Below are 23,471 nucleotides of genomic sequence, written 5' to 3' on the forward strand. Positions count from 1 at the left end.
TTTTTTAAAGGGATGGTCCAGGCTGAAAATATTTATATCTTAATGAATAGAGTAAAATTCACTGAGCAAAATGCCGAAAATTTCATCAAAATCGGATAACAAATAATGAAGTTATTGAAGTTTAAAGTTAAGCAATATTTTGTGAAAACAGTTTCATGAATATTCATTAGGTGGGCTGATGATGTCACATCTCCACTTTCCGCTTTCTTATGTTATTACATAAAATCATTTTTTTTTCATTATTTCATACTTGTGTGCAGGTTGTGTGAATAATATGTCTCCCTTATAATGAAATAAGTTGCAGCAATAAATATCTAATGCACTAAATCAGTTGTCAATCCCATTTTTCTAGTTCTTGGAGGAAAAAATTTGAATAAACCTTATTTCATATAATAGAATACAAAATAATAAGTGGGGATGTGACATCATCAGCCCACCTAATGAATATTCATGACGACTGTTTCACAAAATATTGCCAAACTTTAAAATTCAATAACTTTGTTATTTTTTATCCGATTTTGATGAAATTTTCAGCATTTTGCTCAGTGAGTTCTACTCTATTTATTAAGCCATAAATACTTTCAGCCCGGATCATCCCTTTAAATACTAATCTATTTTATGCAAGCTAGCTGAGTTTTTTTCGTGGCTGACTGACTGTAGTGATACATTAATTATTTAGTAGCAAATTCACCTAAACTTTGAAGAAAACAAATGAAATTGATATCCTTCATCCCTTTGCCTTTTAGACAGGGGCACTTTTCATAAATGTTGTACGTCACATTGAGCCAGGATCCAAGTGGATGCGGCACTTTTCCCGGCACTTTTCTTGCACTGAGGAAACTTTTTTTAAAGCAAACCTATGGCAAAATTTCAGGTGGTCAATTATTATTTTATGAATTTTTTGTAAGAAGGAAGAAAAAGGGTTGTCGTTGACGAATGACAACTTTTCAGTTGATGAAAAGAAGAAAACAATAAGTGAATGGCGACAAAAAAAATTAACCCGTGTTTTCCCCCGTTTTATCAAGGAGAGGTGATATCTCCTTGGTTTACTAATGCACGGAGTCCCTCCAAATTACTTCCCTTATTTGTTGCATCTGCATACATTGTTATTTATTTGAATGTCTTGCAAACTGTTCATGTTGCATATTGTGCCAGTGTATTGTTGCATTTTATTGTAAGCCTATAGTATACCTGTGGCATCTCTTATTTCGTGGAAATTTTGAATAAATTTCTATAAACTACTTTAAACTCTCGCCTCGTCCTTCTCGCGCGTAATGCTTCTCATGCTCGCTCTTCTCATATTTCACCGGCCACCTGTAGAATGATTCCGTGTAGTACAATGCATTGTGTACAGTATAAGAGTGGAGCAGACGAGAGACTCTGTTTTTGCTTATAATAGGAGTGCCAACATATTTTGACGGAATGCACGGGGTATTATTGAGCGGTGAATTCATCCAAACGTAAGTTGCCGTGTATTTAAGTGACAGGTTTAGATTAATTTAAGGGAACTCGCGAGTTCTCAACAATGTTCGTAACTTTATAAAACTCAATTGTTGTGTACGTGCGAGGAAGGCATCGAGATTGAATGTGATGATATCTGATCAGCGCTACTGTACTGTACTACTAACTGTACTACTGTACTGGTTTCCTGTTTCACAACCTTGTCTTTGCACTGCCTTAGTATTAATACTAGTAAGTTTGGATTTGGAATAAAATGATATGTTAGTTAGTTGACATCCAGATAAAAAAGGTCTGACACTACTTCAAGTATCATTTGTAATATTTTGTTTGCTATCCACATAATTTTATGTTGATTTAGTTGTACTTTGATATGTATTTTAAACTATTATAGTATTAATGAAATGCAGAGTAAATAAACTAAAGCTTAGAGTTGTACATGTGTACCTAGTCATAAAAGTATGAGTGTCCCCTTGGCCTGCATATGTCTATTTCCGGGAGGGGGGGGGGGGGGTGGTTAGATAAATAAAGGAAAATGAAACTACCGTACTTAAAGGGGAATCCAGCCTTGGCAATAAAATGTTGTGTTGGGAAGGAGAAAAACAAATCAAACAGAATGGTTAAAGTTTGATAGAAATCGGACAAGCAATTAGAAAGTTATAGCTGCTTTAAAATTGAGATCACTAATACTATGTAGATTTCAAATTGGCAACTGTAAGTAAATTATGACAAGGGGCAAGGACAACTTTCCCATAGGCCATGTACTTTATTATCAGGGATTTGTGGTTTTCTCTTAAGTACCCATTCCCCTGAGGCAGTATATCTAAATATAACCCATGTAGTATATTTTGTTATGTCCTCATGAAAGAAAAATATAATTTGAAATAAAACTTTTTGGAAAAATGACATTTTAGCCATAATATGTATTGGAGTACATGGAAGAGTAGTCCTTGCCTTACATCACAATGACATCCCATATGCGGCCAATTTGAAGTCTCCATGGGTACAGTGATTACCAATATTTACAACTTTAAAAAATTCATAACTTTCTTGTTGTTAGTCCAATATTGTTCAAACTTTCATCCATCAACTTATCTGATTTTTTTTCCTTATAAAAACAAGTTTTTATTTGGTTGGATTCCCCTTTAAAGCTGATCGGATCCCATATGATCTGATGATATCCCAAGGCAAAATGGGAATCTATTAGAGATAAAAACTGGCACACTATCTAAAAAAATATTAACATGTGGAAATAAGTTGATGAATTTTAGTTGTTAGAAACTTGAAATTAAAATACCTGATTGTTTAATGTTTGATAATGTGTTCCCAACTGATTGGAATACCAGAGATCATGGGAGTCTCGAAAAAAGGTTTCTAACATGATGTCCTCAATTGTGATATTTCAGCTGACTAATATAATATCAGCCCTTCCTCTTTCCTCTTTCCTTAACTTTCATGATGTTTAACAGGTTTTTCTTTTTACCTGAAATTGAACACATTGCAAATGGCCATGTCCAATTTAATTCAGAGGTCATTTGATAGTCTTATATGCTTTTCACATTGCATTTCCTTAACCCCATACTATCCTTAACCCTGGACTATCCTTAACCCCATACTATCTTTTTTTGGATTCACACACACTGTCTTTCTTAACCCCATACTATCTGCTTAGCCGGGGTTAACGCCTTAACCCGGACTATCCCACAGCTCATGAATATTGATTATTTTACCATACAGAGCGTGATTAACGTGCAATTTCAACTTCTGTGATTGGCTATTGCTTAGCCCCACTTTTCCTTAGCCCAGTTTCATTTCACACTGCATCTCTAAGCACCGCAATTGTGGTGCTAGCACCACAATAAGCCGGCTAACCCTGCTTTTTTGCAGGGCCAGATAGTACCGTACTATTTGCCGTGCTAGCCCACTTTGCTAAAACATAGTGTGAAAACCAAGTGGACTAAGCTTAACCCCGGGAAATTGGTGGGGCTAAGGCCCCCCTTAGCCCCACCAATTTCCCGGGGTTAAGGAAAAAAAGTTCAGTGTGAAAAGCATATTATAGTCCCATTTAGGTGTGATACAGTAAGGATGGGTAATAAAAGGGGGTAGGCCACCCCCTTTGATTTTTTCAGTGGTGAAAAATAAAAGAAAAGAGGATTGGAAAAAGAAATTTTGAAGAAAAGGGAGAGAGAGAGAGGCACAAAAAGCATCAGAAATATTTAAGCCTATTGGTCATGTAGCTCTAAATTAAAGTGATCTGGAAATATTAAAAAAGATAGGTCACCTTCCCCCCCCCCCCATCAAAAAACCCAGCTAGCGCTATCCCTGGATACTCATCAGCCCTCATGAAAGATTTGATATATATATTACCAAATAAGAGTCTAAGTTCAAAACATACATACAAAATTAGAGGTAGAATATCAGAAAGCTACTACCCAAAATTATAATATCTAGATCACTCCAGCATCATGTTGATTTTTATCAAGAAAACCCTATAAAGAATCCTCGAAATGATCCCACCGCTGCCACCATTAATACTAGGTAGAACAGGAGTATCAATAAGATCAAGCTAGGCCATCCATGCAATGACCGTTCTTTTGTTAAATATATATTTTGGATTGGAACTTGATTAATTGTTATGTAAGCTTGCCAGGTATACTATTTTTTTTTGGGGGGGGGATTCAATATTCAGTCTTTATAAGACATTAAAACTAATTGCATCATGTGACAATAACAAAGAAAGGACAGTTTTTGTGTCCCTTTTTAATATAGTTAAATTTCAATTCATTCAGTGGCAATTTTGGATCCAGCAAATATGGCACCCTAAGTTATCATTCAAAATTGAAGTAAGGTTTTTCCAACTTCTTCAATCATCTCTCCAAACAGATTCGGTGGTTTTAGAAGAATTTTAACAGAAAATCCCTCACAGCCTCCACTAAAATGTAGTTTGGATAAGCCTTTGCTTGAAAATCGGACCCTTCCGCATTTTGAACATTCATCAAGAGCCCCAGAGTGACTGCAAATCAAATTTGTATTCAGATGTAAATTTTAATGATTTTTTTTTATTGTTCATGTTTTTTATTTCCAGGAATATGCTCTTCCAATACCAAATCAAGGCATCAGAGATCTAGGCTAAACTTAAGAAGAACCTTTTTGCAGAGATTTCATTTCTCAGTTTTTCAGGTGAAAGGTGCAAAATGGAATGTAACAGATTCAACTGAGAAGATTGACATAATGGAAGGAAAAGGTCATGAGGTCATCATTGAAGGATCATTGACTCATGTGTTAGAATCAAGAGCAGCCCTGGTAAGACCAACTATTTATGTTTAAGCCATTGTCTACTGGAACAAGGTGTTTCTTTATGTAGCCTTTGTGATTTACATATTTCAGTAGCCAATAGGTTACCTTAGTAAGATTGAACCACATCATTAACCATGGAGGAATTTACATTTTACCAGGACTTGCTATGGTCCTAAATTCAGTTGTGTCTGCCTAGAAGTCAAAACATTTCAAATTGAATTCAAATTGAAAGGCAAGATGATAAATAGCGAGATAAGATAGAGAGAGAGAGAGAGGGAGAGATGGGGGGATCTTTTTCCTGAAATTATTTTCCTGAAAAGGACCATAATGTTTATGTACTTCATTACAACTGTATTTATTCATTCATCCAATAATGTATACGTGTATGCATTAAATTTCATGTAAAAGAAACATGAAATATATCTACACAAGAAATTAAAAAAGGAGGGAAATGCCATTTTGTCCAGGAATAAAGTCAAATGAAACTACTTGTAGTTCCTAATAGGCTTTCCCATGCCAATCAATGGCATACAAACATACAAACATGTGACCTTTCAAAGTCTTAGAAACAATGGAAATGAAACTGATAAACAAAGCAAGAGATAGCTTTTTACATTTGTAACGATACTGCAACAAATAATTAAACAGTTGATCAAAAGAATTTGATCTTCTTTCTTATTTATTTACATACAACAAATGACAAAATAATCAAACAAAATACTGAGTTATCTTACATATTGAAGAATCAGGTCTGGTTAGTCCACAATTATATATTCCAGGTTTAAATCCAAATAATATCCAGATTGGCTGGCAAAGATTCCTTGAATTAAAGTTCACAATCCTGGCGATGATGACATTGATGTTGAATGCGACCACTGTAGTGAGTTGAAATGTCCGTGAAAACAAGACAAAGTTGATGATATATAGTCGATTTCAGCAATGCATGGGTTGACAAATATTCTGTAGAACAGGTTGATGATCTCAAGAGGTGAGAATTCCTCTCTTAAAATAACTGCAAACAGTTCATTGATGGTGTGCAAATAATTCCACAGAAGATAAATGTTTATTCCAGTTGGAAATGCTCTGACATAAAGTCTGGTATGAAACCCTTGAGTTCTGATTTGATATGATGACGACCTTGTAGAAACTGCCAGCTTATATTTATAAATTTCCACTTTTCTGGAAGCTTCTAGTATTGTCTTTAAAGAGAACATTCTCCTTGTTTCAAGAGCAATCCTAATTCTAGAAGACTCTTGAATGACCTCAGTGAAATTAACAATGTAAACAACATAGCCAAAATCCTATTGTCCTTTTTTACTGCTGGCAGTCCTATTGTCTGCCTTTGTACATTTCAGAAATACCAAACATTACTCAGCCTCATTAAATATGCTTGTACATAGCAAAGCTTAACTTATATTCTTGAATATTTTTATAATGCAATGAAATTCTTTAGAGAAAAGAGCTAAAGGAATGAATGTAATTCCTCCTAGAATTTTTCTTATAATCAAACACTTTTTTTTTCATTTTTATTAATAGATTTATCTTTTAATTATTATTTTATTCATGTTCACCAATGTCTCCTATTCAAGAATGGTCTAGTAATATGTAATGGCTAGGAGGGATCAAAGCTGTAGGGATGAGGCAGCTAGTTCTAGCTCCTCATTTTTTTTGTATGGCAGGGCCCCGTCTTACAAAGAATTGTGATTGATCCGATCAACCACAACTATGGACGGCCAGCAACTTCAACATCCAAACTGCACGTTTGTTCAGAATATTTTCTTGCTATGATGTATATGCATACATTCATCATTCTCTTGGAAATTCAGTGTGTAGAAAAAATGATGGTATGGATGGATTTCGATACAGCTGAGATTGATTGGATCTATCGTAACTCTTTGTAATACAGGGCCCTGGTTCTTTTTCAATCCAAATCATGCACCTTGAGTTCACCATCTCGCAATCAGCTTGGTCACTCTTCCTCTCTCTCCTCTCCCTCTCTTCTTTTCAAACACATTTCATTCATGTTTTTGAATTTCATTGAGACCCATTTCTTCTGCATTCATACACTAGAAGGACAATGCATACAAACAATGTTGGCTTGGTTGATTGTATAAACAGCAGGGGGAGGCGAAGAATATGTTCAAGTTTGTATGACCTCATACCTGACCTAGTTATAACATACATCAGGATACATCTATTGTATGATAGTTATGAAATCTTCATGTGTGATGTTATTTTTGATTTAAAAGGCAGAAACTCTAGTATCTGGTCAAATATATGAAAAGAAGAAATTCAATCCACTGAATGAACGAAATATAACTATAAAGGGAACTGAGATGGATTGAAAGAAGAAATAAAGGAAAAGATATTCCCATTGTATTGCGAATCAGCTATATAGAAAAATGTCAAAACCTTACCCTCAACGACATGAATTGGTGAAAAACATCATCCCCGCCAATAATAGGCTGCAATAGGGGATGGGGGATATTCCCCCCCTTCGATTTGCAAATTTTGTACAGCAGTTAATGGTAGATGGTCTTCCCCCTCCCCCTTCTCCCGATGAATCAGAAATATCACAAATTGTAGCCTTGGCTGCCAAATAACCTGAAAACAATGCATATCTCACTAAAGCTGTTATTATTATTTCGATCATAAAAATACAAAGTAGAAAAAAATAAAAAGAGGGAATAGCATGAAGGCAGACATGCCAACCGTTCCCTTTTTAGCGTATTTGTTCCTCTTTTTTGCTATAAATACACCAATACTTTTTTTATGATTTGTTACTTAAAAAAAAAATTCTGATCATGGAGTATCAGTATGTATTATACACAGCGCATGACACTAGCGCCGGTCCGACAGTCCCAGACCAGTAAAAATCACTGTCAGGCCAGTATCTTGTTGCATGAAAAGAACAAGTAAATTCTTGCCTACAAGCACATGTTTAAAAGGGTGAATTATAAAGTGTTCAAGAAGAGTAATATCACATGTTTTTTCACTGATCTCACTACAATAGGCTGGCGATTGTTACATTGAGACAAATTTTCAGAATTTTTTTTGGTAAAAAAATCATTTTTTTTCCTTATAAGAATACTTTTTTTGGTTGTAGAAGGTTGGCAGGTCTGTGAAGATCAGCAGCTATTGCCTTTATGGTTCTCTCCTTGCTCTGATTGATAGAATTCCATATTGCATAATTAACATACAAATGTACTTTACAGAACAACAAAATGCTCACATTCCATATATGATAGAGTTTATCCACTCCAACCAGAAGTGTGGACATTTTGTGTCATCAATATTTGAAAGAAAAAAAGATGTTTTATCATTTACATACTTATTTCTACACTTATTCCATGCCCGAATGTATATTTTTATAGTTGTTGGCAAGAAATACACTATATAGCCCTTTAGATCGGGTGTGGGAAACAAAGGGAAAAGTTAATTTTACTGAGCGGAGCAGGAGAGAAATTTTGTTATATGAAATCAATTTTTTTTCCTTTTTTGGTGGTGACTGCCCCCATCGCCCTCTGGCTATGCACCTGTTTAAACTTTAAACTCCATCTTGTATTTCCATGCCAGCCTCTCCCTACGCACTGATTTCGTTTTCTTTCCAAGCTCCAAGAAAGGACACTTTAATTTTCTTCAAAGGACCTTAGCAATTCCAAGAAAGAACACTTGATTTTTTTTTGTCTTTCTTTAGTTTCACTTTTGACTCCTCCTACCATCATTCAACTTCACATGACGATCATGTGGTGAATTATAAACTACTTCATGCTATCTGTCCGACCATGGAAACCTTTAAAGATCGTACCTGAAGATAATTTGGAAGAACAGTATGGAAAGCTATATATTGGACAATTTGAATTAGATGTGAACTCTATAAGCTCACCGTGGAGAGCCATTAGGAACAAGTGCTGTGCTGCATATCTGTGCTTTTCATCTATTGTTGACCATTCAGTTATTATTATAGGAAACCTATGACCTACATAATTATCAGAGAACTGATTTCCAGTTTAATCGAAACTTAATTTCCTTTCATATCAAACAGCACATTTATACAAACATCAAGATACTGTACATACAAAGTGTTTAAAATTAACATCCAAGTTATGACATATGACAAAATTTGTATAATGAATACCGTTATATAAAAGCTGTATTTAGAAATGTCCTACATATGTATTTTACATTTTAATTGCAAATCAATAATTTTTTCCACTAGTTCCCAACATTGTTAATTCTTGATTCAGAAATGTGTTTGATGAACCATGAAAATGAAATATGCCTTTTAGAAGGTCATTTATGATTTATGGACACTTTGGATCCTGCTTTCACAATATATCATTAGTACAACAGTATTCTGTTTGCATATCTTTTTTAAAATAAAAATCAGTATTTCCTTGAATTTACCCAAATTGTGAAATTAAAAATCCCCAATAGGTCCATGCTGATATGAACCAGGAAAGATGATTCTAGTTCATTATGTGGATCCTGCTTACACATATATTATTTCTAAGTAATTATCTGTATTGCCCTACATTGCTAATTTTGTTGTTTATATTTGTTTTTTTCAGAGATGGGTAGTATTAGAAAAGAGTTTGACATCGGGTAAGTCAAATGCTTTAATACTAAAGATCTCTTCTTTTTAATCCTTTTATTATTTAATTGTTTTATTCATATTTACGATTGAATTGAAAAATGCTTGTTGGCTTGTTTTTGCATTAATTTTACTCTTGGCCCCAATAAAAAATATACGATAGAAATTTACACATCAGGGTGGCTGTAGGTCTGTGGAAAACAATTTACAGAATTTTTCAACAATTGACAATAATGAATTTGTATCTTTATGTTATAGGGTTCTGTCATAGAAATATTCTCCCCCTATAGGCTACATAGCCTCTAGAACACTCAAAGTTAGTCAGTTACTCATGGCTGAATGGTTTAGGCATTGGGTTAAAGCTCTGTGTTGTACTGTTGTCATGGGAGAGGGGGCGGGGCACGTGCTCAAATCATGGACCTATGAGAGATGGACATTCATTGTTTGATTAATGAATGTGCTAACATGACTCATTGTCCTGTGAATAACATTCTCTCATATCTACTTTGATTAGGCTATGAGTTGAAAGAAGCAGTTGATGTGCAATTCTCATTTTCCTTTGGCAATTTTAGTGTCATGTGTTTTATTTGGGAAAATGTATGCATATTTTAAGATAGAGGCAATATTGTGATTTATTTTTTAATCCTTTATAATCCCATTTTTCAGAGTTTCCTCCTTTTATTCCATAAAAATAATTATTGTTCCATTGTTGTTCATATGTAGATGATGTGTGCCTCAGCATTTATCGCCAAGCACATGGAACAAAGTCTGACTTGAAGAAACGCTATGAACTCACCGACAGCAATTTTATTGGGACAGAAAGAGGAACAATTAAACAACGCAATGACAAACGCAATATGTTATATTGGGCTATCATCTTGAAGGACGAATCCATTCTTTTCAATGATAAAGAAGCATTGGACAAATCAAATTCAAAGTTTGAAAGATGGAATGAAGTTGTGAAGAAACAATGGAAACACCGTAAGTTTCGTTCCATTTCCTTTTCTTCTTTACGTTATTCTTTTACCCCTCTTCTTCTTCCTTATGAAGTCTTTACTTACAACTCTTCACTGTGCACAATAAACAGTAAGTCACAAATTGAGTTTTAGTGTAAAGAACCTTAACATACAGCAGAGTAGGGTTCAAAATTTACTATTTTTATTTTTTTTGAAATGGCATATTGTATCTATCTATCATTTTTCTAATCTACAGGATAGAACATGGTCTACAAATACCAATATCAGGAATTGGAAATAATGTGTAGACTAATGTCATTATACACCAGATTCACATATAATCTTTTTTTTCATGGTATCGCATCGCAATTTGCTCCACATTTTTTTTACTTCTACACAACATTTCCCATGTGTAGCAGTTTTTTACGTAACTAATGTGACTACAGAATATAGTTGAGCTTTTCTTAAAAACCAGAAACCCTTCATCAAGTAAAATTTTAATTGTTGTGAAATTATATTTCTATGAAGTTCTACCTGCTTGAGGGGTCTCACTATTTGAAGCCCGTTTTCTCTCCTTATTTTGAAAAGCAATTTTTGAACTACCTTTCTCATATTCTCAGTATTTTTAAAAGGGTTTTCTTGAACATGACATGAGACTGTGTAACTAAAATTGATCTGTGTAATCTGAAGATATTTCTTGAATTATCAAGAAAATTACCAGTCAGCTTGGCTGAATGAAGTTAAAACGTAATCACAAGCATTATCAACATCATTTATATTTGTATTTATGTCATTAATTTTTATGATTGTACATAGTGCTCTGAACGTCAATGCCGGATGGATGTGTGCGCTTTAAAAGAATCCACCATTATTATTATTATTATTATTATGAGGAAAGTTTGAAGTTTCTCCATTTAGCATTTCTTCAGATTGAATGATAATAATAGTTTATAAATAATTGAGATAAGAGATCAGAATAGTCTCTGCCCGGGGGGGGCCACTTACATTGACGAGTGGATAACATGCGCGACCAAAAAAACACGTAAAAAGGATGTCTTTTTCAAGATAGGGCACGTTACGTACGTAACGTGATAAGGGTGTCAAAAACACAAAAATAATGAAAAAGGGTATCTATTTCGCTAGGAAAGCTACGTGTTTAGGGTCAAATTTGCGGGGATGATGAAACAAAATTAAAATGTTGTATAAAGGATGTCCTTTTTGCCCCAACACTACGTGTTTAGAGTCCCGATTTGCGCGAGGTGAGAAAAGTGGGGCCGTATAAACCAAAATGGTGTGTAAATTAGGTAAAACCGACGACCGACGGACGCGTGACACAACAATAAAATATCGCTGTATACTTGTTTAGGGGTTCATTTCAGGGAATACTTGCCAAGAGTATAGTTTTGTTTCCAATACTTATTAAGGGTAGGGTTTCAGACACCAATACTTGTTAAGGGGTGCATTTTCAGAACATGGAAAATACGTGTTTAGGGTGCTTTTCGAGACCCCGTGTTCGCGCATGGTATCCACTCATCAATGGAAGTGGCCCCCCCGGGAGTCTCTGGTATCATGAGTATTACAGCTTACTGTATAAGCTGTTATTTTCGCGTACATAATTTTTAGTGGGTCGTTGAATTCCTGATCGGAAGATGTACCAAACACTCCCACAGCATTTCAGAGAAGCAAAACTAGTGCAAAACATGACTTTTGTGCAAAAATTTGCTCCTCAAATCCTCTATACTGACATGTATTTTATACATGAATATATCCCTATAAAGAACAGTTACAAAGTGTGAAAACGTGACTTAAATTTCATTTTTTTGGTATCTTTAGATCTGAAAATTCATCATACATAGCAATCTTTGGAAGTTTGGATGTTTTAAGAAGTTGGTTTAAGTGCAGAAATGTTGAAATTTGTGAACAGAATCTTGCACAAGTCTCTAAAAAACCTCTCGTCATGTGACCTATGAATATTAATACAAATATCAGTATGCAAATAGCTGCCAATGTAACTGTGTAAAGAGTCAATCAGATGACAATAAAAAAATACAGTGAATAAATAAATATTGATAAGAATATGTTAGGAAATAATTTAGCCTCTGATTTTGTTGGAGAAATTAAAAAGTGAAATTTTAGCTAACTTTTTGAATAACTAACTGTACTTTCTCAACCTTGTTTTTTGTATATTACCATGTTTTTCACAACACAGGATGTTTGCTATAGCAAAGCTTTGCTGTTGGGGACATTGGCAGTGATTACAAAATGCGTCAATATTTTTGCGCGATGTTATGGCCGATCATAACAGCTTGTACAGTATTTGTCACAAATGTCATGATACATGCAATAAAACTATCAGGTTTGGGATATGTACTTTGGAAAGCAACCCCACGAAAAATTCATTTGAAACCTGGTACCTGTGTGTGCGTATGAAAGTGAAAAGTGGTTTTCAAAGCGTTATGGTTGAAACTAAGATCCATAGCCTACTGGTAGAAACCATGCACTGTAGCAACCTCTGATAATGAGGACTTACTGAGGAAACCTTGAATAGCCTTCTTTCAAAGGAAGCTTCCTTGCAAATGTAGGGAAAATATTTCCCTGTATCTCACAATTTTGTTAGCTATTGTATGCATGCTACAGAGTTAAGGCTATTAATTGCCAGTAGTTTAGATCATGCAAGATAGTTCATTCTAATTCCTTTTTCCTGCCCAGGTTTGAGGTCACTTGATATAGAAAAAAAAAATGTTTTCTTGTTTTACAGAAAGCTGGGAAGTATCTCCAATGCAAGGGTCAGCTGTAGAAGAATATAAGAAGCTTGTTTTACATCTCAATACATCCAGCTTATGTCTAGCTCTGCTTAGTCCTCCTAGGCACTTGCTACGTTGGCCTCTCTCTAGTATCACCAATCCAGACTGCCATGACTGTATCTTCACTTTTACAGTCATTGGTAATGACGAACCAGGTAAGAAAAATCAATGATTGTACTGTAAACATGTTTTACTTTTTAACTCGGCCACAAGATTCCTGTACTGATCAAGCCTTCTGTAAAATGTGGCATTGGGTTTTTTTTTGAAAGGTTTTGTTTAAATCTAAAGCATTTGTTTCTAAAGGTACTATTGATTCAACCAATAGCATTTCTTTCATTGATTGCCAAAATAATGAGATCTGGGCCAAATTATGTTCAGGTCTAACCAATGATTGAGCTTTTATGACGAGGTTTGTTTTCAGTTTGACAATGACATGTAGAGGAACACTTCAGTTGTTTAACCACTACAGCAATGTCTGGCACTGAGACATTATCACTTTATAGCTTGAAATGTCTGTGAATTTTTTTTTCGTTCAGGGATGTATGAATAACATTTCTTAATATTATTTTTATGTTGTCAGGTTACTATGAAGTGAAGGTCACTCGATCAAAACACGCCTCTAAGATAAAGATGGTTTGCAGTGAATTGAAACAAGATGATAATGGTAAGTCACAGGAAAAAAATGCATATACTTTTATAAAGCCTGAGTTATTTAGGATTTCTTGAAAATCGTTCAATCACTTTTTGTGAATATCTGGTTTTTGTTAAGTGTGGGGGTGGTTGATAAAGAATAAATTATACTTCCAAGAAAATGTGTGAAGACAATGAATGGTCATTTTCATGGATTTGAAAACGTGAAATGTGAATTTTAGGCACCTTCTGGGGAAGGTGGGGATTTGTGGGATAATCCTTTTGTATGTTCAAATGGTTTACACTCAACCTGTAGAAATATTTTGATGCTATTATTAGGGCCCTTACCAATATAGGCAGAGGAGCTATGACTGCATGATAGGTAATCATATAAAAAAATATCTTGAAGTTTTAGTGAATGGAGGATATTGAATTGTTGGTGTATCACCTTCCACAGTATAGGAAATCCCGGTTTTGATATGTTAAACACATCAGGAAAAGCACATACAATGTATTGTGGTATTTAACATGAAATTAATGTACTTTCTAAAGTGGTAGTTAGTGCAATGCAATTGGTATTGCTCATAACTCAGATATCAAACATATCACTAGGCCATTGACGTAGCAAACAACATGTTCAGTGTGATATACTTTTGACTAAATTCTCAGCATTATATTTGTTTCACATGGATGTTTATATTGCAGGAGAGAATGTAGAGTCATCCATCCCATCAGTCAATCACATTTCCGCAGATGGAGATGAAGAGAACATTATGCAGAACCTTCCGCGAAATAGAAATTCATCGCCGTTTAACCACCACAACAGTAATGCAAGCATATGCAGTACACATTCCTTGAACAGGGAGAGAGAGAGCATCGCAAGTTCTGATTCAGTGATGTCGACACCCTCACCTACCCCCCTGAAAGGAGATAATTTTGTGACTTCAAAAAACCCCTTTGTGTTTCCTTCCAATGGAGTAGGTGGTGAAAGGTTTGGGAACTCTTCTGGTGATTGTACATTAACCAGTCCGCCAACTGCATGCAGTAGTCTTAGCCCAGCTGTTAGGCCTATTCCCAGTTCTAGGACACCAAGTCCCGGTTCTCCATACCATGTGGCCCTTGTTGATCCTCATTCTCACAGTAACCTTGTAAGTACTCACCTGGACCCTCATCCTCAAAGACCATCATCACCACCTACTAAAGATCTTCACACATTTAACAATGCCCAAGAAAGGAATCATCTCTCACCTCAAATACTGAGACGATCTGATGAGGGTTTTTGTGAGGAAAAGGAACTAAAACAGAAGGAAACTCTAAAGAACAATCCAACCTATATGAACACCCGTGGAGACTCAAACATAGTTGACCATTCAACAGAACCTAAGGATCCGAATACATACATGAATTTTGATAATAACACCCACTATGTCAACCCTCCTCTCCAGAAGCTACCTGTCAAGGACAATGTTGGACCTGTGGTTGCTCCAAAGCCTCAGCCTCCAAGTATACCCCCAAGGAAACGGCCGGTAAATTATGTCAGATTTGACTTTTTATTCTTTTTTTTCATTTAGTGCTTTTAAAATGGGTTCCTTGACATTTGCTCTGGCGACAAATGCTCCGCTATAAAATTCATACGCTAATCGAATTACTAACTTCAACCCTGGATTTAACCCCATACCTTCCCCAAACCTATCATTAAAAACCCTATTGCAAACCTAATCCTAACCCTACATCTTTGACAAAACAAAGCCCAAAGCAATTTTCACAGGACCAAATGTCATGTCACGTCATAATGAATGGTAGGAAACACACAATATAGCACATGTACATAATTAGAGTAATTACTATTACCATAATACAGGGGAAACTACAAAAAAAGATAAAAAGCTTTTTGTTTGCATACTACCATTTGCAACAGTGACCATTGTGCTTTTTCAGGATTTACCTTTCATTCTTACATACTCATTTTGAAGGTGTGGGACTATCCCACCGCTGCCACCATTCAAGGGCCCAGGGAAACGAACGAAATAAACCAAACCAGAGTCCTGTCTTACCAAGAATTGCGTGTAGAAAAAAAATCATGACAATGATGGATTTCTATATAGTCAATCGCAGCTCTTTGTAAGGTTAGACCCTAATCTGTATGTAACTTTATCTCAACCAATTCTATTAAGCAAAATAACAATACCAAAATATGACAATTCAGTGCTAAATGGAATTACACATTACAGTTAAGGCAATGCCAATGTTGAAAATGCATTTGTGCAGAACTTTTCCACATAATTGTCTGTGGGTTGAGAATTTGGTTTTTTACAATGGCTTAATAACAGTACATGCACGGAATGACAGGGAATAGGGCAGAGAAGTTAGGCCTAAATTAAATTTCTCAAAATCAAGGTTATAAGGCAGTGTGATAATACCTTGTGTCGTCCGGGTAAAGCGCTATAAATCCAACTATAGCACTAACGGCACAGTCATATTTCCCCTATGGCGGCCGTACAGTGAGTAAAAAACAGGCTTTTTATTCAAACCACGTGTATGGCACTTGTAATTATCTCTGAATGATGGTGGATTGAGTTCCCTTATTTATTGCTATTGCTAGTTTGCACATATGGCACATCCCACTTTTTCTCTTTCCTAGGTTTAATCTCTTCAAGATGTCCCATGAAGCTTGTGATTTGTCCCCTTCCATTGTAGACCTCAGTTGTTATTTGAAAGGTCTGTTTCGTTTTCGTACTTTTCCTCGTGGATTGATCTAGTGTGGTTTTCAGTCTCCTTAAAGATTCCTCTCATTAGACCAAAATAATCATTTTGACCATGGATGATGGTAGCCTTGAAGACGGTAGCCTTAAGCAATCACCCTGCAGAGGGCAGTCGTCTTTCACTCTACAATTATAATAATATAATAATAATAATAAAGGTATATTTACCCAGGGTGTAGCTGGTACAAAAAAATGTTAAATTGGCTGTTTCTGACTCGCCATATGGCTCCTGTTTTTCTGCAAACATTGAATTCAAAATTAGAAGTAGACTGATGTTCCTGCCAGACTGAGTCTTAACCAGTTTTTGAACATGGATTTTCTATGATCGACTCAATATGCTCACATGTAGCAAACATGATTGTATGTGAATCTTCAGAAGTTGGAGTAGGGCTCATTCTTTTCTTGAGCCCGAAAAAATGCTTGTCAACGGATATTGACACTGTCTAGGTCAGCTTCAGCACTTGGTTCAACATTATTACTGTTCAGACTCTTCCATATTGTGCTGTATTTGCATGTTATATTATTGTCATACAAAGAGTTTAAAGGGCTCAGCCACTCACAAATCATGGGGAAATTGAAACAATACGAAATTTGCAAAAGGCCAATTGTCTTGCATAATATAATCCGTCCGTCATGAGCGCCAGTCGGACTAATGCGTTAAAAGTTCGGACAGCACGAATTTGACCGAACTCGTGATCGTTATTTACTTCTGATCATCGCAGTTCCAGTTTCCAACAATCCTAAATTCTAGACTCATAGCAGTTCTCTTGATTGCTAAACCAAAATAAATAAACACTGAAGTTACATGTTTCAAAGTGAAATCACGCAGTTTACTTCTGGTTGGTTAGTCTACTAACTATTGCTCTCCTATAGACCTCTCAGACATGCCAGCGTCTATTACATAAACACATTCAGGCATGCAGCCGATTTAAAGACTTGAATCCCTTCTCTGTTCTAAGATAAGCCTTGATTTCCCCGTGATTTGTCAATGAAAGGTTGCCTTAAGATGATCCCTGATCTTTTCTTCTCATTGTATCTTGTTTCTCTTTGCTACAGCTCCATGAATTGGTACAACAAGCTAAGACAGGAAAGTTTCTTGTGAAAGATTTCATGCCTTCTGTTAATACTTTGAAAAAGTTCTGTCAATACTTTGATGTTCAGAAGTCCTCATTTCTTATCAAAGACTGGAGAGATCTTGCTGAGAGAGTTGGTAAGTTTATTTGAGGTTTGACATGTGAACCTGGCATAATCAAATTATTCAAGGTCTACTTGGGTCTTAAAGATTAATTGTGTGTACTTATTAATTTTGCTTAATTGTTTTGCTAGTTTTATAAAAAAAAATGTTTAGTCTTTAGAAGTCAAATTGATGTAATCACCTTGTATAGTTTGTGCATGAGCTAATTTTAGTAAATACAATTTAGTATCTGTTGCTACTTCTACAATAATAATATGATAATAATGGTAGTAATAATATGATACAAATTGGCCTCAAGGGATACAAAGAAGTTTGTTACCTTTAGTAGAAGACACAGGTATTACAACCCACAGGGCAATAAATGTTGTGTCTCCCAAAAGTAGATAGCCTATTTTAGTATTAGATTGTGAGTTTTATGAATGGACATAATTATTTGGCAAGTTGCTCACAGGCATTTATTTTAAAAATAACATTGGTTTAAAAGTCCATTTCTTATGCATTTTATTGTTAAATGAATTGTTTCTTTCTTTGTTTTTCTTCGTTTTGTTAACCAAATATGATGCAGAAACTATTTAAAGCCTAATCATGTTAAAAACTTAAAATCAATTGATTTCAGGACAAGAAAGTGAAAGGTAATCATATATTTATGAATAAATCCATTTTCATTGGCTTTGAACACAAAAACATGTTTTGGACCAATTTGGGTCTGATATACCATTAAGAAATTTTATGTGATTTTGGATCCACTTACCTGGGTGTCACAAAATCTTGAAAGATGTGCAAGAAAATGAGAAGCATGTTTTAAAAATTTTGCATAGTGCGATTATTGTGGAGGGGTTGATTCAACTGCCACCCAACCCCAGCTGTTGTCGGGTTAAGGCTATGTTTTTTTTTTATAGATATTTCTTGAAATGAAGGTATAAAATGCATCAGCTGCACTACAGAGTACAGTGATTCTGTTTGGTTCTTTTGGGGTAATATATTGTTTTGAAATTTATTAAAGAGTGTTTTATCTTCATTCCTCTTAGGGTTGAAACAAGGAGACATGGAGGTGGTGAATGATGCAAGTTGTAAGACTGGCAAGTGCACTTCAACAGAAATAGTGTTAGCATACTGGCAGTGCAATGCACCAGATGACATGCCATTCACTCCAGATCAACTGGTAATTGAGCTGAAGAGGTTGGAACGTTATGATCTCATTGCTATTCTTCGGGAGGAATCATAGTCATTGGAACTTCAGTGAATTTTGGGAAGTCCATAAAGTGTCCATCAAAATATATGTATTCCAAATTTATCTCACACTTAATGAAACACCAACTCCTCACCCTTTTGGTGATAACTTTTTCACAATATACAAAGCACATTTTGTAAGACAGCATTTGGAAATCTACTCAAAGTTATCAAGTTCAGTGACAAAGAAATATTTTGTCTGTAGCTTCAGTGAGAGTTTCATCTTAGCCTTAGTTGCCCAAATTGAGAAAAATGTATTCATACATGTCGTGTTTAAAATCAATTACTTGAGCCATGTGTGGTGTCGGAGGAACAAATAAAAGTATCAATAAAAAGTTACTTGTTCATTTTGTGGTAATTTTTAAATGTATCCAATATTCTCTTTGAGCCCTTTAGATTTGGATGACCTTTTTGTAAAAATAAAAGTTTTTGTTTTCAACTTCAAAAATATAACCCCCCCCCCAGAATTTTCAAAGACAGACAAGCCTAATGAAACTCACCAGGATCCCAGACAAAGGGAGCCTCTCAACAGCTTAGAATGGTGAGGGATGGTAGTGACATATTTGGGAGACCTGCTAGTAGTTTATAAGAGCTGAAATGCCTACTCTTGGTAAAAAAGAGTTATTGTCAATTGAGTTTCTCCTACAACTATCTATCTGAAGTTCTTGACATTTAATCAAGTAGTTGTGTTGTAAGGCTTAGGATCTGCCTTTTTAAACTATGTGAAAATCTACATTTATTTAAGTCAACATTGAATGGGTTTCAGTTTGTCATATTTATGGTATTTAACCTATCTTCTCTGAGCTTGGTCTGACTGATATAATGATATATATTTTTAATAAGTTATTAATCTTCCCTATTATTTTAATAATGGGCACATTCTCTGAACATGGTCTGACAGACTGATGAAAATATATTTCTATACTGCATAGAACTAGGGATGTTAGCATCTTTTTAAGTTATACTTCAATCATCTGAACTGCTGTGTTACCTAAACCTGATGTATTTGGTAAATGTATCATGCATATTACTATTCACATATTAAAGATTAAGTCCAACCCAGCAAAATGTTGATTTGAAACTTTAAAATGTCATACCTTTCTTATTTTACATCCGATTTTGATGAATTTTTCAGTGTTATGCTTGTTGGATTTTTCTCTCTTTATTCAAATCAATTTTTTGTTGGGGTGGACTTGTCCTTTAAAGAGGATATGGTAGATGCTTGTAAGAAATTCTATTAACTGAACATTAACATATACTATCATAGATATTTATAGAGTCCAACAAGTAAAATGGTGCTATGAACATTTGTAATATCTTGCTCAACATTTATATTAATGCAAAGAAATATGGTCTTCCAAGTTTTCATCAACAATGACAAAAACTTTTTTTTTACAAAATTGAATTTTAAAGAATGCTCCAATTGGTCAGCTAAGGATGTTTGTTAGATGTAAATGATTTTTGTATATCTATATATATGAAAGTCTTTTGTAGCTTTATTTTTATAGACAGATTATACTTTAAAGATATATATATATATTTTGGGGGTTTTCGTTGAATATATTTTTTTTATTTTCTTTGATGGTGCTTTTAATAGTTTGAGGAAGGGAGAGTCTATAATAATATCATCTTGGTCCTGATGAAAGCTGAAAAACCAGAGAAGCGTGTCCATGAAAGTTCAATGAAAAAAACACATCAAAGTTTTTGTAATAAAGTTATTTTTATATTAAGTTATAGTAAGATATTTTGGACCGCTCTTTCATATATTGTGTTCTATAAATTTCATAAATGGCCATGTCTTAAGGCTTATGATGAACAGAGAAATATGTTTCATAAAGTTTTGTACATGAATGTGTCTGTTCAAAATACATGTATATATGAATAATTTCTTCTTAAAGTGCAGTATGTGTATTAACCATTCACAGCATACATGTGAGAGCACCCAACAAATTGCATAATTTTAAACAAACAAAAAAAAGTCACTAACATTTCATCTGATGAATTTCTTATGAATGTTAATATTTGTGTTTATTAAAGCAGATGATTTAAGGATAGACTTTTCCTTTAAAAACTGCTTTATTTCACATAGTTATGTGAATGTGTTTTTGTTTCAATTATTGCATGCTACATGTAATGTCAGTTTATATTGTTTGTGTGTGTTTGTATCCTTATAAAGGTCCATAGTCATCCATTTTATTTGATCCCTTGGTAAATTTAGTATTTTCTAATTTCTCATTACAAGTATAACTATTCATAATTGTTCTTTACCACTTGCCAAAAGTATTCTTAAACAAGGGGTATTATATCCTTGTTGATGGTCTATTTCATTCTGTTTGCTGAATGTTTAAGTTTATTTTTCCCTGCGAGGCTTCTTGTTTCCTTGTTATTTACTTCCGATAGCATGCACTTGATTGCACCCAATTTCAACACAAAGTGCCCTTTTATATCACGAACAACAATACTGCAACCTGCTATTATCTTTATTAAGTTACATCTCAAGATTTCTCATTTTCAAAGTTTGAATTCATTGTCAAATTATGATGAATAATTATTATATGATAATTGTGTGAAAGATGTGATAAAAAATCTGATAGTTAAGAGTATAAAATATGATATTGGTGTCTCAATCACAAGAGTTGGGTCCCTGACAAGAATGAAGGTACTGTCTTTTTTCTTTTAGTATTATATCTCAAGCACAGGTTGAGCTGGAAATCAATTATATTAATCTTTGTATTGTATAGCTTCCTGGCTGTATGATCACAATATTTGTAAAATAAGTATTCAGATGGCCTACATTTATAAATATTAAACTTTACCAAGATAGTTCACTATAAGTGTATATGATAATATGGTATATAATTCATATTTTTACAAAGAGCCAATGGATGCAAATGAATATAGTGCTCACTACTGTTTTGTAAGATTGAATGTCAGATTTTGAGCCTTTAACAAGGCTTTCAATCAAGTGAATAATTTGTTCGAATAAGAATGTAAAGTTGATAAAATGATTTAAAAATAGGGGACTATAATACTTATGCATGCTGATTGCCTGGAAAATGCTAATTTTCAGGGCTGCTCATGTTTTAGAAGTTAATTTGATCAATGTGATGTTACCCTAGTCGGTGATGTAGCTTTTCATTGGTGTGCTATATAGATCTCTACTTTTGCACACTTGATGTCACAAACATAGGGCTTAAACAAAATTAGCCTTATGTAATCAGCTTGTGAAATTCATTTACACTAAATCCACCCAGAGGTCGATGTATGCTCATTGATACAACTGGTGATGACAGATTTACACCCCAATAAGAGATTAAATGCTTGATTTTAATTCATTTCATTATGTTTACTGTTCTTATGATTAACAGAATAGTTGTTTTAATATGTTGCTTTTTTGCTGTAAGATTTAAAATACTTTTTTTATATATATTCTTGGGTTTGGGTCTCTATCAAATGAAAGTAAACATTTTGAGAGAGCGTTACACTTGAGTGAGCACTGTCCATTTTTGTAAAACTCCCAGAAATCGCTTTGCGCAGAAATGAGGTGAAAACAAGTGCACCATGCAGTACATTTCTTTGGCATTTTAAGCAAAATGAAATAAAACAGATAAAATCAAACATTTTGTAACATCTTTGCCACCCAAATTAACACTTTAGCTGTAGGTAAGCATAACCTTTACCATTTTTGTGCCATCTGGATCTGAGGACATATAACTAAATGTAAAAAAAAGTTATTTTCAAATATCTCCAGAATCCTTTCTCTAAGTTTTTATCATTTAATCCCTTGACTACTGAATTCTATTATTTCATAGGCTTTATACAGGGACCAGCTGGTTTTAGTAGGCAACAGGTTAAAGAGTGACCACATTTCATATTTCATTTAATACTAGTTTATCCACACTTTCCCCAAGCTTGGCAATGATTGACAAAGTGAAAATCAAGCCTAAGCCATTTCATTTTAATCTCAGATCAGTGTAAAGCAGATATCATCACGAAGGCCTTGGTGTGTGCTGAGGGGAAGGGGCACAATGGTGCTCTATGAAGTGTGTAGAAGGGTAAAAGTTATCTTCAAATCAATCTTCCTAGCTAAATTCGGTGTGTTCTTTATGATTACATTTACTTATAGCCATTTAACTATTTCTAAGTTCTGCGCGAATCATATTTTACGAACTTTTCAAAAGTAAGTGGTGCTCACTCAAGCAGAATTTTTTTGACAGTTATGTCGTCATTTGCTTAAAGAAATAGTATAAATGTAAACATGGAAAATGCTTCAGGATATTACAATGTATAATCTTACAGGATTACAGTGTAATATATTATATATATATATATATATGTATGTATATAGTTGATGACTGGGGTTTAGCAACATTCTTCTGAATTTGATAACTAATAAATGCTATATAAAAGTAAAAGAAAATTATTCATGTTTTTAAAAGTATATTTGAGCTGATGTATTCTGATAAATTCCATAGATATTTTCCTAAGAAAATATGTTTTTGCATTTGGAATTCTTAAAGAGACACATACAAATTACAAATGTTA

General features: G+C 34.4%; 1 protein-coding gene across 1 annotated transcript; it reads left to right on the forward strand.

Annotated features, from left to right (window-relative positions):
* Positions 1–1,316: 1,316 nt before the first annotated feature.
* LOC129269267 (uncharacterized) lies at positions 1,317–22,261 on the forward strand. Its single transcript, XM_054906742.2, has 9 exons — positions 1,317–1,460; positions 4,544–4,761; positions 9,327–9,360; positions 10,073–10,330; positions 13,064–13,264; positions 13,690–13,773; positions 14,445–15,265; positions 17,558–17,711; positions 18,725–22,261. The coding sequence occupies exons 2-9, from the start codon at positions 4,690–4,692 to the stop codon at positions 18,919–18,921; spliced, it is 1,821 nt and encodes a 606-aa protein (XP_054762717.2). The 5' UTR covers positions 1,317–1,460; positions 4,544–4,689; the 3' UTR covers positions 18,922–22,261.
* The last annotated feature ends 1,210 nt before the right edge of the window (positions 22,262–23,471 follow it).

This window comes from Lytechinus pictus, chromosome 10 (assembly GCF_037042905.1).
Source record: "Lytechinus pictus isolate F3 Inbred chromosome 10, Lp3.0, whole genome shotgun sequence".
In the NCBI taxonomy this organism is placed as follows: Eukaryota; Metazoa; Echinodermata; class Echinoidea; order Temnopleuroida; family Toxopneustidae; genus Lytechinus; species Lytechinus pictus.

Coding starts and splice junctions, on each gene's coding strand:
- LOC129269267 (XM_054906742.2), top strand. CDS start 4,690: ATGGAAGGAAAAGGTCATGAGGTCATCATTGAAGGATCATTGACTCAT. Junction 4,762..9,326: donor TAGAATCAAGAGCAGCCCTG/GTAAGACCAACT, acceptor TGTTTTTTTCAG/AGATGGGTAGTATTAGAAAA. Junction 13,774..14,444: donor ATTGAAACAAGATGATAATG/GTAAGTCACAGG, acceptor TTTATATTGCAG/GAGAGAATGTAGAGTCATCC.